This window comes from Diadema antillarum, unplaced genomic scaffold (assembly GCF_040938485.1).
Source record: "Diadema antillarum isolate AM-2024a unplaced genomic scaffold, OU_Dant_1.0 seq00000910_RagTag, whole genome shotgun sequence".
In the NCBI taxonomy this organism is placed as follows: Eukaryota; Metazoa; Echinodermata; class Echinoidea; order Diadematoida; family Diadematidae; genus Diadema; species Diadema antillarum.
Window position 1 is genome coordinate 349,154 of NW_027271766.1, and position 15,333 is coordinate 364,486.

Below are 15,333 nucleotides of genomic sequence, written 5' to 3' on the forward strand. Positions count from 1 at the left end.
TGAAGAAGTCCTGCTTATTCTAGCAATAGATATCTTTAATGTATGTATGCGCCTGTAAATACCTACCATTTTCAGTTGCAGATTTCAGTGGAGCTTTTTTTTTCTAATTTTTACATTGTCTTGATTTCAAAACCAGAGTTTTGAATAAATCCCAACACAATATTTTGACAAGTGTCTGTTGCAGTATAGGTTCATGTGTGCACTGTGTGGTGACGAAGTTTGTTGTGTAATATTTGAATACTTTCACTCTTCTTCTCAACCCCATCAGGTTGGCAGAGATCCATCAATCTATGTGTGGGACTGTGAGACACTGAAGCCTCTTGCTCTTTTAAAGGGACAACATAAACGAGGTGTCTGTGCCTTAGACTTTTCAGGTATGTCTCATTTTGTGCAATTTATGTGTAATTGTTTGCCAATTTGAAGTATACAAATACCACATGTGTTGGCTTGCAAGTGTCATTGTGTCCCTTTGACTTTTCACTCATGTTACTCCATGTGTATGTCGATGATGTTAATTGCATGAGTCCAAAAGTTTGCGTGCAAGTGCTATTACATTGTCAGTCAACCACTTGGGGGAGTGTAGTAATGTGCCAAGACATATACCAGATATGCTGTCCAATCTCTGCCCCCTCCCCTTGAAAAATAGGAAATGAAAAAGAAAAGTTTATGAATAGCTATGATACAAAATTGTTATGATTGCGAGATGGACAAATTGTTAAATTTGTCCGTTCCCACAAAAGTTGTGCTTGTTTGTTTAAAGAGATGTGATCATCTCATGTGTTTTATCTGTGTGATCTTACTGTGAAAAATTACAATTCACATAGTTGATTAGGTCAGACAGGAGTATACCTTGATTAACCTGTAAATTGTTGGTTCTAGATAATGAAATGCCTGGTGCAATGTGCAAACCCGACGAAGACATCATACAACATACAACTCTGTGTTTGTTTGTTTGTTTGTTTGTTTGTATGTGTGTGTGTCCATGTGATCCCTTGCAGTTGATGGTAAGAAGCTGGCCAGCGTAGGACTGGACGACAATCACAGCATCGTGGTGTGGGACTGGAAGAGGGGCGACAAACTGGCCACCACCAGGGGCCACAAGGACAAGATTTTCGTCATCAAGTGGAGCGCCCACAACACCGACAAACTGGTCACTGTGGGGATGAAGCACATCAAGTTCTGGACTCTTGCAGGTGGAGAAGCTGTTCCAATGTGATAAAAAATCGCACGTGATATCATGGATGCATCGTTGTAGACTTTTTTTTCAAACTATCACTATGCACAAAACGAGCTATGCAATGCAAGTTTGTATTTATCTCAATTAATGACTACTTTCTCATGGTATTCATGGATATGAGCTATCAAATTGTAGTTGAAGCATTGAAATGAAGGTTGAAATGCAGATGCTACAAATGCAAAGCTACATTTATATGTAAATGTATATATTTCCTTTCTTACATTACGTGTGTGGCATTAAAAATTCTGTGTAAGTGGACATAATGTAACCATTTGTGTGTATGTTTGCTCCTTCACATAGAAGAAATACTGCAGATAATGGGGCAAGATGTTACAGATCGTTATCAAGTAATGTTTCTAAGAAGAAACATGCACAAAAAATAGAATATGCAAAGAAAAATCTTGCTGCCAAACTAACCAGATCTGTATCAGTTGTTTTGGGTTACATGCTTGTGTAAGGATTGATCTATATATTCAAATCTGAATATGTGATCTTTCTACCTAAAAGGTGGAGGATTCACCCAAAAGCGTGGCACGTTTGGCAATGTTGGCAAACCAGACACCATGATGTGCGTCTGCTATGGGCGCTCTCCAGAGATGACGTACTCCGGGGGTGCAAACGGCAACATCTACCAGTGGCAAGGCACCACTCTTGTCAAGATGGTGAAGGCACACGAAGGACCTTGCTTTGCCATGCATTCACTAGATAAGGTGAGTGATATTTGAAGTGTTGGGATTAATTTTTACAAGTCCACCTTAATATTTTGTTCATTTCAGAATAAATTCTGATATGAGTTTTTCTGGTAAATTCCTCCAGTCATCAGCCGTAATCATCCATGTTGTAGGTGCACAAAAGCTGTGTCATTAAGTGTAGATCTGAGGTATTCTTAAGTCCTCTTTCTTCATGTAATCTACCAAGCTTTGTAACTTATACTTTTATCTGCAGCTTATGCTTCATGGTTATGACTTGATTAGTGTGCCCTGTTTATTGTTTGCTTAGAAAAAAAAAGATAGCACATCATGATAAATCTTATACATGCCTTTTTTTGTGTGGTTTATTAAAAATATCACCTTCATGACACTGCCAATATCTAGGCAAATTGTTTCAATAATTGTGGAACTAAGGGGATCCTATTATAATCTGTGCATACCAGTTTAAATATTAAGAAGCCTATAAAAGCTGGTGAGAGAGTCGCTTTAGTATCAGCAGAAAGAGTATGTGCAGTGTTCTTGGTCAACTGTATCTTCAAAGCTAACCCATTTACTGACATATGTGCAAAGATTTAGAACACTTCAAGTCTGTCCTTGTGATGCAGGGCTTTGTCACAGGAGGAAAGGACGGCATGATTGCTCTCTGGGACGAGGCATTTGAGCGCTGCCTCAAGACGTATGCCATCAAGAAATCCAGCCTCTCGCATGACTCGTATGGTACTCTGACCTCTGACATGCCGGCCATCCGCTCTGTGGTTCTTGGCCATGGCCACATACTGGCCGGCACCAAGAACAGCGAGATTCTGGAGATTGAGAAGAGTGGGCCAATCAAACTACTTACTCAGGTCAGGAAAGATGTCACAAGACATCACTCAGATGCGTAAATTCCTAGTATTTTGTATGAGAAATGCTCTCACTGCAATGCTTGAGGGCACGTCAACCTGGCTAGAAATTTTTGTGTGATGAAATTTCAGAAGTGGAAACATCATATTTGTAAGAATTTAGCACAAAATCTTGAGAGCCTTCAGGATATCAGATTTGAAGATGTACAATATGAAGGTATTTTGCCTTGGTCTAGGGCAATTACCTGGACCCTTCCCCTTCCCCTAATCCTGATCCTGAACCTAATCCTAACCCTAACCCAAACTCCAACCGTAAAACCTAACCTAACCCTAACCCTAATCTTTACTCTAACCATATCACTAACCATTATTTAGCTGGGGGATAATTGCCCGGGGGGGGGGGGGGGGGGGGGGGGGGGGGGGGGGGGGGGTAATTGCCCTAATACGATCTTGCCTACAAGCTATCTGCTTTTATGTATTTTTACCTGATTTAGAACCACATTTCATTTTTTTTTTTTTTTTGAAAGCAATTTACCTCCAAGGAAACATTTGCCCTGGGCTCACAAACAAACAACAGCATGTATGTGTGACTCACTTGATACAGACATTTCTCCTCTGCCCGATAAACACATTTTACCACTACAATCGTATGTTGCCAAACCACAGGGCCACATGGAGAGTGAAGTGTGGGGACTGGCCTCCCACCCTACTAAGGACATTATGGCATCGGTCAGCGATGATGAGACGCTGCGTCTCTGGGACATCAGCGAGGCCCATAAGCTGATCAATGTCAGAAAGCTGAAGGTGGGTGCCCGATGCTGCGACTTCTCGCCAGATGGCAAGGGGCTAGCCGTGGGCTTCAAGGATGGTGAGCTGACAGCTGCGATGTTCTCATTTCATGTTCTAGTACTTAGATATGTTAGATATACACCGAGATGAGTTTGTGTTTAAGTTTGTATGTGTCTCTTTATTTCTACCTATATGTGTCTCTGTCCAAATCAATTGAAGATTATTCAGCAAGTGCCTTCTTACATGTGCAATTGCATCATATTGCATTTTTACATAGGGTCTAAATCATGTTTCAATTGCGTCTGCCCTCGCTCAGGTAGCTTCTCCGTGCTAGATAGTGAAACACTTAACGACATTGCTGGCTTTCACCACAGAAAAGAGGAGATCTCGGACATCAAATTCTCGCCAAGTGAGTATTGCTAGGAAATTTTAAACTGATGCTTTTCTACATATGATTTTCCAATTGCATAGATGAAATGGAAGTATACACAGCGTGTATGAAATGCTTCTTTGTGAGTATGTGATAGCAACATATGATTTTGAATATGACAATATGAAAACATGACCAGAAGAAGTTGAAACACTTTTCACTTTTGTTTGAATTTGTTGAAGCAAGTATAGAAATTCAGTTAACATGTGAGAAAGATATTGTTGGTTGTTTTTGAGGGAAAACATGAAAAGAGATTGAACATGTCAGTATGTAGAACCCATGATCCATCTCTCTCTCTCTCTTTCTCTCTCTCTCATATATATATATAGCACCTTTTGTTGCTGAGGTTGCGTTTCTTTTTCCAATCACAGCACACTGAGTCGGAGTCAAATAATTTTGTGTTTTATTTCATTTTTATTTAGATCCAGGAAAGTACTTAGCCGTAGCATCCCATGATAACTATGTCGACATCTACAATGTGATGAACAGCAAGAGAGTGGGGACGTGTAAAGGGTCATCGAGTTATATCACACATACAGACTGGGATGGACAAGGTAGGTTTTCACAGTTGAGAACTTGTTCCAGATATTCTAAGTAGTTGACAACATTCATACTTTTTTTTTTACAGTTTCTTGTGTTCATATGGTATGATACTTTGTGCTATCTTGCCGATAATTACTGATATTGCTCTGCATTGTCTGGGAATGAACAAGTGAAATTTAGCAAACTAAAAGAAGCTTTGCCCCTTTCAGCTATTTTGAAACCTAAAGAACAAAATTCAGCTTTAGACTCAAGGCAAGTAGTCAAGTGGAAAATGGACAACCTCCACAAATACTGTTCTCTAAAGAAGACTTCAAAAAGATGACCAGTACTTTGCATTTATTCATATTGAGCAATGTCAGAATAGAAAAATGTGCCAAAGAATATAGTAAAAATAAAAAGGTTTAGCACTGAGAGCCTGCTTAGGTATCAGGAAACTTGTTTAAAAGCTTATAATTTGACATTTTGTCTGTAGATGTAATGCCTTAATTTGCAAGAAACTATACCAGGTGTGTTCTTTTTGCAGCATACTCGTGTCAGTGACATGAAAATGATGTATGATTTTGTGTGTCCTTATTAGGGCCTATCCAAGACATATTAAAACCTCTGCAATTAGCTATTTATCTCTTTAGATCATACTACGTCACTTTATATTGATGTTGTATCATAGATATTCCAGGCTGTAACTGAATCTAGGGTGTCCCCAAATAACCACCATGTTTTGAAAGGTCAAATGTATGCAGTGGAAAAAAAAATCTTACTCTCCATTTCCAGTGCAAAATGCATTAATGCTTTACTGAAGTAATATTTGTTGTTGGTATGTCAGGCAAACTCATCATGCTGAATTCTGGGGCCAAAGAGCAACTGTTCTTTGAAGCACCAAGGGGCAAGCGCCACGCGATACGCAACATGGAGATTGAGCGATTGCAGTGGGCGTCATGGACATGCGTACTGGGCCACACGTGCACAGGAATCTGGCCAGCTAAAAGTGATGTGACAGACGTGAATGCTGGTTGCCTGTCCCATGACAGAACGACATTTGCCACCGGGGATGACTTTGGCTTTGTGAAGCTGTTCCAGTGGCCAGCTGCAGTAAGTATATCTTAATTAGTTTGTGCTATTGTTTGCCGCTGCTTAAGTAATTAGTGTTTCTCTTGGTGCCCATTTCTGTAAAGCACGATCGGCATGAAAATTTTGTGAATTGGAGCCGATGGCCTTTCTCGCAGCATGAAATTTTTGCGAATGGCAACTGGCATCCAATGCATATTGTATAGGCAAGAACTTTCGCGTGCATATTAATTTCGCGAATGTCGGCGGTCGCAAAATCCCCGAAATTAAAATGCACGCGAACATTCCTCGTTTTACAGTATCTGAGTTAATGTTATACTTACGAAAATCAAACTGTATGTGATCATTTACTTGAAGAATTAAAATGTGGGTCTACACGACCTGTTACCAACGTGAAGATTGTGACATTTACATGAATGAATTGCTGCACAATGTGTCTTGATGACAATTAGCAAGAAGTACTGTTCATATTTGTTTTTTCATTGGAAAAGCAAGTGTGAATTGTTACTCAAATGCATACATGTGTGCCTGTAGGACTTCTTTAACCCGTTGAGAACAGGCTGATTTTGCTACAACACGCATTTCCCATAGACCCCTGCCTGAGTATACTCGGGACTCGTCCTCAACAGGTTAATGGAATGAGCGTGTGAAAAAAGTGAAATAGCACTGATTATAAAGATGTAAAATCCATTTTGTGCCTGACATTGTTTCTCCACGTAAATTTGACTAGTAGAAAATGTAACATTTTCATAAAAGACTAAGATCTATTCCAAATTGTACATTTCACAGGGAAAGAATGCCAAATTCAAGAAGTATGTGGGACACAGTGCTCACGTGACAAACGTCAGGTGGGCACATGATGACAAGAAGCTAGTGTCTGTAGGAGGGGCTGACACGTCCGTGATGGTGTGGTCACATGACACGCAGGGCCGTGGTGGTCCTGGTGGCGAGAGTGATGATTCAGACACAGACTCTGAAGAGGAAGGTGAGTTATTTGTATGGTTTATTTCTACTTCAATTTAGAAAGGAAAGACAAATAAACAGAATATTCTTTAGGCCTGATACTTCAGACTGAGACGAGAACTGTATAAGCTGTTTTTGTTTCCAAATGCAAGTGTAGTCATGCTCAAAGACCTTTACACTCTATTTTCAATTGGTAATCTGTTGCTGTTTATTTTGTAGGTTTCTGTTTATTCTGAATGTTTGTCTTGCTTCATTTTGTTTTCTATCCACTCAGTGAGCCTGTATGTTGCTTGTCACAATTTGTCATTATCATTGCATTTGTAAATGATATAAGGTGTCTGTGCCTTCTTTGTTTAGTGTAGAAGAAAGGGAAGGGGAACACTTTTTATGTATTCTTATTTTAGTTTCTATTTCAATGTCTTCAGTTGTTGGTTGTGGTTAAATTGCGTCATGAAGATTTAGTTACAGTATCAAGCATGGAGGAGTAAGTGTGCTGTATATTCCACCTGTTGAGTGTATGGGGGGGGGGGGGGGGGAGAACTAAAAGAGATGTCATATGTCTAAAATCTGTATGAGAGTGTATACAGTATAGATGACAGTTTACTTCTTGCCTGTTGAAACTACACAAGCCATCTAATTCTAAGTTAGATGTGTAAGAATGAACATCTGGCAGAGGTACCATAATAGGTTTACTCAACTGTCTCATGTCCATGTGACTGTCCAGGCTATGACAGCGATGTCCAGCGAGAGAAGGACATGGACTACTCGACCAAGACCTACGCCAGCCCAAGACGGGAGATGGCTGGAGTGAAACCCCATCTTCAGGAGGTGGAGGAGGAGGATAGGTAAGGAGAAAAGATGCCACACAATGTGTGAGATGGAAAGGCACCAGTAGGGTGACCACCAAGACATCTCTGTCCGTAGATAATGTCTGCAAAAAAAGTGTAAACTGCGTTATGTAGCCTTCAATGCAACATGCAATTGCCGGTACCTTGCACATAGTATGTTTTCCATCATGGCTGTGTACTGTCATGTCAAACCATAATTTGTGTGACATGACATCTCAATATCGTTGGCCTCATGCCAAAAGGGCCTTAACACCATAGACTTTGTACACTATTAATGCCCTTTTGGCATGAGGCTGACGATATAGGAACAAAAAGGGAGAGAGTGCTTGGGGTTTTGTGTGTGTGTGTGTGAGTGTGTTTTTGCCTTGTCATCAGAGCATTGGTCAGAGAGATGATCGAGTAACAGTTTTCCCACATCTACAACACAACACTGTTCAGGATCCTAAGTACAAAGTTAAATCTCATGCCAAAATTGCACCTGCAATATCTCATCTAAATTTGCTGATTTCCATGTGGCTGATGTTTTATTTCCATAGCCATTTTTCTGAGTTATATTCTTGTTTCAATCAATGTCTTCACTCGATGGTTTGTCTCGTACAGTACTTTCTCAAAATTAAAGATTCCCGTTCAAATGGCACAATGTCACAATTACAGAGCATGGGAAGACATGGTTTGAATGGAGTCTAGGTAATTACCCCCTGGGCAATTACCCTGGACTCTTCCCCTGACCTAATCCTAATTCTAATCCTGAACCTTATCCTAACCCTAACCAAAATTCTAACCCTAAACCTAAACCTTGCCCTAACCCCAATTGCCCTCGGGGGCTAATTGCCCTGATATATTTGAATAATTAAATAGATCTTCATTTGCTGCTCACTGGCATACCTTGGAAAACCATGACTAACGCTGGCCCACTAGAATAGAATTTCTTATCAGTGACTATGTACACCAGAGTGTACGCTCATCAGTAATGTTCAACTGCAGTTGAAATTCTTTGGCTGTGTGTGTGCTGTGTATTAAGCTGTATACAATTCGTTATAGGGATTTCGGATTATATCAGAGTTGGGCCAACTTCCCACACTACTAGGTGTTTAATGTGCTTTGCCAGAATCCTTAGGAGTAGGGTTTGGTGTCATGTGGGTTCTTTTGCCTTTGATTCATAGGCCCAGTGTGAGCAGAGCAGCAGCAAGGCCGCCCAAGGTCAAGACGAGCAGTGTGGATACAGGCAAGAAGAAGAGACCCAGCAAAGTAGAAGTAAGACACTAATTACTGTCAAACACCATCTTTATGTGTGTGATGGCCAGAGAATTCTGCAATTTTCTCTTCCCTGTGATGAGGTTTAATTAACCATGTTTTGTTTAAATGTAAGAAATTGAAGGAGACACTGTTCTGCAACCCCCTCGCCCCCCCCCCTCAAAAAAAAAAAAAACATCAAATAATAATTAATCGAACATGAACAAATCAGGAACATTTCAGGGTCATTTCAAATGTTCACAGTTTCTAATGATGTGTGTTTGTAGTATCTTGTGGATGTTGAAATCCTCTGAAAGTTTCTGCTTTGGAAAAGAATGCTACCTTCAGGAGGCGTGTGATGAATGCTTTAAGGGATCATGATTGAGTACTGGATAGAATTACTTGCTTAGTACTGCTACAATGTGATGGATGTGTATGCCATAATTCATCACAGGTTGCTACTATTTGAAGAGACTTTGACAAATTTCCCTTACAGGAGCTTACATTGCAGCACATTCATGGCTACCGTGGCTTCGACTGCAGGAATAACCTTCACTACCTCAACGACGGAGCAGACATTGTCTACCATGCAGCTGGAGCAGGGATAGTGCAGAACTTGGAAAAGGGTAAGAAGTTGGACGTCGTACTCCCTATGCCACAACCTCCTTTTACACTCTCAGAGATGCCCAGAGAACTTTTGACACACTGCCCCCAGCATAGGAAATGACATTGTATACATGTTGCAGAGCTGCAAACTAGTACATTTTTACAATAATATACAATTTCCTTTGCTGATTTTGACCTATGTACCATAGAGATTATATCCACATAAACTCTAATTAGAGTTACCGGACACCCTGTCAATCATGTACTGCAATCTTAATCTGAATAAAGTAAGTGTAATCTTAAAGCCACGTTTCAGATATTAGACCCCTCCCTCACTAAAAGGCAGTCTCTGTAAATAGTCATCCTGTTCCTTACACAGGTGGTCAGAGCTTCTACCTGGAACACACCGATGATATCATATGCTTGGATGTTAACCAGTGTCCAAAGTTTAAGGGCGTGGTGGCCACGGGTCAGATTGGCGAGTCGCCGGCAGTCAACGTGTGGAATGCAGAGACCCTCCAGACACTGTCCATCATCCGGGGCTTTCACACAGGTGGAGTGTGTTCGGTCAACTTTAGTGGCTCGGGAAAGCTGCTCCTGACCGTTGGGATCGACAACAACCACTCCATTGCTGTTTGGCGCTGGCAAGAAGGTGAGACTGATGATAGAAATACAGTCCAACTTTGATTATCCAGCCATCACTTATTCTGATCTCTGTATCATCCACTGACTTATGATTCTCTTCATATTTTCATGCATTTTTCAGTGCCAAATCATCCTCTGACTTATGGTTTTCTTCATATTTTCATGCATTTTTCAGTGCCAAATCTCTCATAATTTTGAAATTCATATTCGTGTGAATAATTTGCCGATGAAACTTTTCAAAATCTGCAAAATTTGTGGATGCAGTTCAAGCATATTTACTATTAGAGATGACATTTGATACAGTGCTGTTCAACTGGCAGTGCCATGCAGTGGTTTCATACGGTGGCAGTATGCAATGGGTCATGATCTCAATCTCATTCTTGGTCAATATCAGTCAAACGACCACATCTATGAGAAGGGATAGTTTACTCACATTTGACTTTATTTCTGTATCATCTGAACTAAATATATGAAACATGACAAAACTTTGCAAATAATCATAGTATTGGTAACATGATAATGTTGAGTTCATTCCCAACAGAATATTGCTATAAAACGCTGTATTTGAGCATATCCTTTTATCTGGCCAAATCATTTATCCAGATACCAGCTTTCCCAGCGTGACCAGATAAGTGAGGTGGGACAGTAGATCTGATAACCAGTGTTATATATATCATTGAAAAGAATTTTAGAATTTGGTATGCTGCATTTTCATAAATTTTGCATATGTTGACTGATTTATATTGATAGAGGTAAGTTTCAAATTGATGAGATTTGTTGTATAAGGAATGACAAGTTTGATATTTGTGAGTAAAGTGTTGACCTTCTTTTTTTTTTTTTTTTTTTGGTAATGCTGATGCTGGAGGAGTACAGCATTTCATGTACAAAGTGCTATTATTAATAATACTTGACTAGTTTAGCATACTTTAACTGTTAGTCAGCTCCACATACCTTATCATTGATGTCCACACCATAGGATCCAAGACAGCAAGCGGCGTGGGTCACACCAAACGCATATTTCTGGCTCAGTTCAGACCAGACTCGGACACACAGTTTGTGACCGTTGGCGTCAAGCATGTCAAGTTCTGGACGGTGGCTGGGAGCCAGCTCCTAGGTAAGAGGGGACTGCTCATCAAATCTAATGCCCAGGACTACAGGATGCAGACCATGCTGTCAATAGCATTTGGAGCCGTGAGTTTAGCCTCATTCCTTGTTATCTCTTGGCATCTTTTATTGTTCATCATCATTTACATCGTAGCTGTTGCCACTTCTCTGTAATCTCTTTTGTGCATATGATGTTCCAACTTGGCAATCCAGATTTCTTTATAACACAAGACTTTTTGACAATGTCATAACTCAATTATAACAGGGAAAAGAAAAATGTGCTTTGCTGACCGAGATGCATACTGCTGTTTAAATGGATGAAGAAACATTCAAACATGCAAAACTTGTGAGCAGAATCCACCATGCTTGTACAATGTTTGTCAAATAGCTTCCATTCTTAGGGTACTATCTACAAGAAAAATTGAGTGCGGAAAATGTGCTGAGTGAAAGATATTTACTTTTTGAGGCATTTAATGATCACCTCAACCATCATGTTTTCATCGCTTCATACATTGATAAGGTCAAAGACACTGGTGACATGTAGGACCAGACAGATCAGATTTTTACAAAGATTAAACATTTTGATGCCTTTAAGGCCTGTTTATTTCCTGTTCGTATATTTCAGTATAGATCTTCATATTTTCTTCATTTTTTATCTCTAAATAAACTGAAAGTGGAACCTATGCCCAAAAATGATGTCTTAACTAACACTAACTAAATGCTATTTAGAATAATGACAATTCGGCTTTTGTATGAACATTCAGATTACTTCTCTTATGAGTTTGCATGGATTATATTTCTTTTGCTGAAATGTCGTAGTCAAGTGGCTTCTCAACAAACCATGGTGTATCAGAGAACTTCAGCTGTGCATTGTATGCATATTTCTGTAAACGGTATTTCCACTTTGCCTCCCTGTTTCACCATCATGCTTCCATTAGAATGACACAACGTACACAGGGTCAATGTGCGGGGACGTGTATGTGTGGAAGGGCCACATGCTGTCGAGGGTGGTGGTGAGGGCGCACCAGGATGCTGTATTCACTCTGTACACGACTCTCGGGGACTCACTCATTGTCTCTGGAGGCAAAGAAAAAGCGTGAGTTACTTTGTCACCGAAAAGCACCACCACTTGATATTCTAACTATGGTAAACTGTTCTTTCTTTGCGAAATATGTCATGATGCTCGCTGTCTTTTTATGGTAAATGAAGAAACAAAGAATAATATACTCTAAAAGTGAAGATTTTCACATGAGTAATTTTTCACCGTCAGCCAGGTAAGTAGAATTTTGCATGATTTTAATTTCACGGTGGTCATGACGATTGAGTAAGTACTTCAAACAGCTCACTGCCGCCATGATGGTTGATTGCTGTAGCAGCACATACTACCAGCAAAGGTAACTGGTCTGCTGTACTACATTAAATTCACTCATTCAACAGGACTGGCGAAAGTGAAGAAAACTAACAATAATAGCAGTTATTCATCTACAATATATACACTATATATTGAAATGAGAGATATAAAATGATGTAACATAAAACTAGCTATTAATTTGCACACTTTTCTTTATGCGCCAGTTTCATTTGGTGCAAAATGTGCGAAAATTTTCACTTTTACAGTAACTTTATACCGGTTGAATCGTAGTTGCCTTGAATACTCAAAACAACAGGTCTTATGGTTCCCATAAGCTTGTTTCCAAATGGCCAATGAGACAGTTACAGAATAACTAAGAGAGAAGAATACATGAGCCATAGAAGAGGTTTCTTGGTCTTGTGTCCAGTTGCTGTGTGAATTCTATGGAGTACGCTGACAGGTACAGTCAATTATTGTAACATTCTGTTCATCCACATTTTTGTATGTGTGGTAAATCTGGAGATTCAAATTCCTTAAAACAATATTCACGTTTCCTTGCAATGTACAGAACATGCTGTCGAAACATGGAAGTGGTTATGCCGTTGATAGCCACCGCGCACTGATGGACACTCTTTCCCTTTCTCATCACCGAACATGAATACTCTGAAGAGTAGATACTGTTTAACAGCATATTATGTTTCGTTGTCTGGTGTTTTTAGGGGACGGAGTGGTCATGCTGTGAAGTTATGGGACCAAGACATGAAGCACTGCAAGAAATTCCAGCTCAACACAGGCAATAAGATGGATGTAGTTAAGAGCGTGTGTCGATCAAAGGTGACAGAATTTTTTTTCCTCTTGTTTTCTGAAGGTATTTGCATTTTTCTGATGATTATGAAATGTTGACAACTAATCATTTACATTTTCTATATCATGTTCTCAGTAAAAAATAATTTCTCATCAGACGGCACATTAATATAATATCATTATTTTGTAGTAGTTGTTGTTTTTGAGGAGTCAAAAATATGTCTTGTTCTTTCTTGGAATGGCTATCTGAATGTTTGTGGCTTGGTAGTTCTGGCACATTAGAACCAACAAATCATTATCCAAATGTCAGTAGATGAAGCACTAACTGCTCCCCATGAAATGCAGTATTTTCATATCAAGATGTTAAGAAAAAAAAAAATCTGGCAAATTACCTTCTCTTACCATGGACTTGTCCTCACAGGGCAAAATTCTGGTAGGTACCAAGGACAGCGAGATATTTGAGATTGATGAGAAGAAAGGCACAGTGACCAACCTGGCACAGGGGCATGGAGAGGGAGAACTGTGGGGTCTGTCATCACACCCGACTAGAGAGATCTTTGCCTCTGCCAGCGATGACACCACCATCAGGATATGGGACATCGTTGACAAAGTAAGTTCTCCTGTTGTGATCTGCAACATTTTCAAGCTTTATGTTTGTTTGTTTGTTTGTTTGGTGGTTTTTTTTTTTTGGTTTTTTGTGTGTGTCTACTCTATGCTGTCTTTGTTTTCAATCTGTGAAAGTCCTCTTTTATTTAAAGCAGATTGTGCATCAGTCATCTTTTTGAAAAGCTGTGTGGATATGTCATGAATTTGATTAACAACGCACACATTTGAATCTCATGTTAATGTGTCTTCACAAATATGTCATTCATATGCAGTCACCTATTATGGCTATCTGTCCCACATACTATCAATTTTACAAGGCTACTGAACCCTTTTCATCTTCATTGACTATCTTAAAAATTTAGTTATCTTATGTGTGCCGATAGGACTTACCATTTCAAGTAATTCCTCTTGCCAAGCCAAGGCTCACCACTCATCTGCAGAGAAATTATTAACGGATCAAAATCACATACCTCCATTTAATGCAGAAAATGCTGAACAAGTGTGTGATCGGAACTCCGGCGAGGTCCATTGCTTACAGCCCGGATGGGGAGAAGCTGGCAGTGGGACTGAAGAACGGCGAGTTTATCATCCTGACTGTGGCTACGTTAGAGATCTGGGGCCGCAAAAGAGACCGCAGCAAAGCGATACAGGACATAAAGTAAGTGTTGGGCACCCAGGGTGCAGTTCATTTAAGTCAGGGAACATTAATGCTCATCTATTTACCAAAGTGTCCTGGAACAGATTTGTGCATGACATACATAGGGAGGACAAGAGTTGAATTTTATGAGAATGTGTGCTACTGTAGAAATGAATTCATATCCAGGCTTTACCTCGCTTCCAGGCCCCTGTTCCATGCTGCTTTTTAAGAATCATGCCTTACAGTAACTGTAATAACAACCAATCAACTGTGAGCTTGGTCATTGAAGTGATATAAATGTTGTAGTAGCAATCTACTATAAATGCTAACTTCTAGATTTAAAAAAAAAAAAGACTCCTTATCAAACGGTAGTGAGTGAAATGATTAACTTCACACATCCATTGCTCCCTGCCGCTCTGTTGTAGGTTCAGTCCCGATTCCAAGTACTTAGCAGTTGGCTCTGATGATCGCAGTGTGGACTTCTATGACATCAGCAAGGGGTCTGCACTATCGAGGGCAGGCTTCTGTAAAGGCATCCCGAGCTTTGTGATTCAGCTGGACTTCTCATCGGACAGCCAATACATACAGGTGGGGACACTGCATAGTTTGATATAGACAGGATTTAGCACTGCATGTAATTTACCAGTGTCACTGAGACTCACAGTATTATACTTAAGGAACTCCATGCAATATTTTCTTCGTAAGTCAACAGCTCATGATATTTCATGAATAATGACATGTCCTGACATAATATGCACTGAATCAAAATGAGTTTTGTTCTCAGGTGGCAGTCCATAAGAGGAGGAATTATCATGTAGGATGCTTTGGCGTTATTTGCTTTTGTCGCATTATGAGTTTAGGTTTCTTTGTCGATATCCGTTAGTGTGCATAGTTTGTTGTTTTGTTTTGTTTTGTTTCGT

The 15,333-nt window shown here is 39.9% G+C and overlaps 1 protein-coding gene across 1 annotated transcript in view; it reads left to right on the plus strand.

Moving 5' to 3' along the window:
- The window catches only part of LOC139741204 (echinoderm microtubule-associated protein-like 6), a 39,358-nt gene that overhangs the window by 19,578 nt on the left and 4,447 nt on the right, over positions 1-15,333 (plus strand). The window contains exons 13-31 of the mRNA XM_071651793.1: positions 269-374; positions 999-1,193; positions 1,745-1,947; positions 2,553-2,792; positions 3,456-3,657; positions 3,895-3,987; positions 4,431-4,562; positions 5,375-5,640; positions 6,406-6,601; positions 7,304-7,424; positions 8,591-8,681; positions 9,157-9,286; positions 9,646-9,918; positions 10,888-11,102; positions 11,954-12,111; positions 13,086-13,200; positions 13,592-13,780; positions 14,262-14,434; positions 14,839-15,001. Of these exons, the coding sequence (XP_071507894.1) occupies positions 269-374; positions 999-1,193; positions 1,745-1,947; positions 2,553-2,792; positions 3,456-3,657; positions 3,895-3,987; positions 4,431-4,562; positions 5,375-5,640; positions 6,406-6,601; positions 7,304-7,424; positions 8,591-8,681; positions 9,157-9,286; positions 9,646-9,918; positions 10,888-11,102; positions 11,954-12,111; positions 13,086-13,200; positions 13,592-13,780; positions 14,262-14,434; positions 14,839-15,001 (3,261 nt within the window). The remainder of the gene's footprint in view (positions 1-268; positions 375-998; positions 1,194-1,744; positions 1,948-2,552; positions 2,793-3,455; positions 3,658-3,894; positions 3,988-4,430; positions 4,563-5,374; positions 5,641-6,405; positions 6,602-7,303; positions 7,425-8,590; positions 8,682-9,156; positions 9,287-9,645; positions 9,919-10,887; positions 11,103-11,953; positions 12,112-13,085; positions 13,201-13,591; positions 13,781-14,261; positions 14,435-14,838; positions 15,002-15,333) is intronic.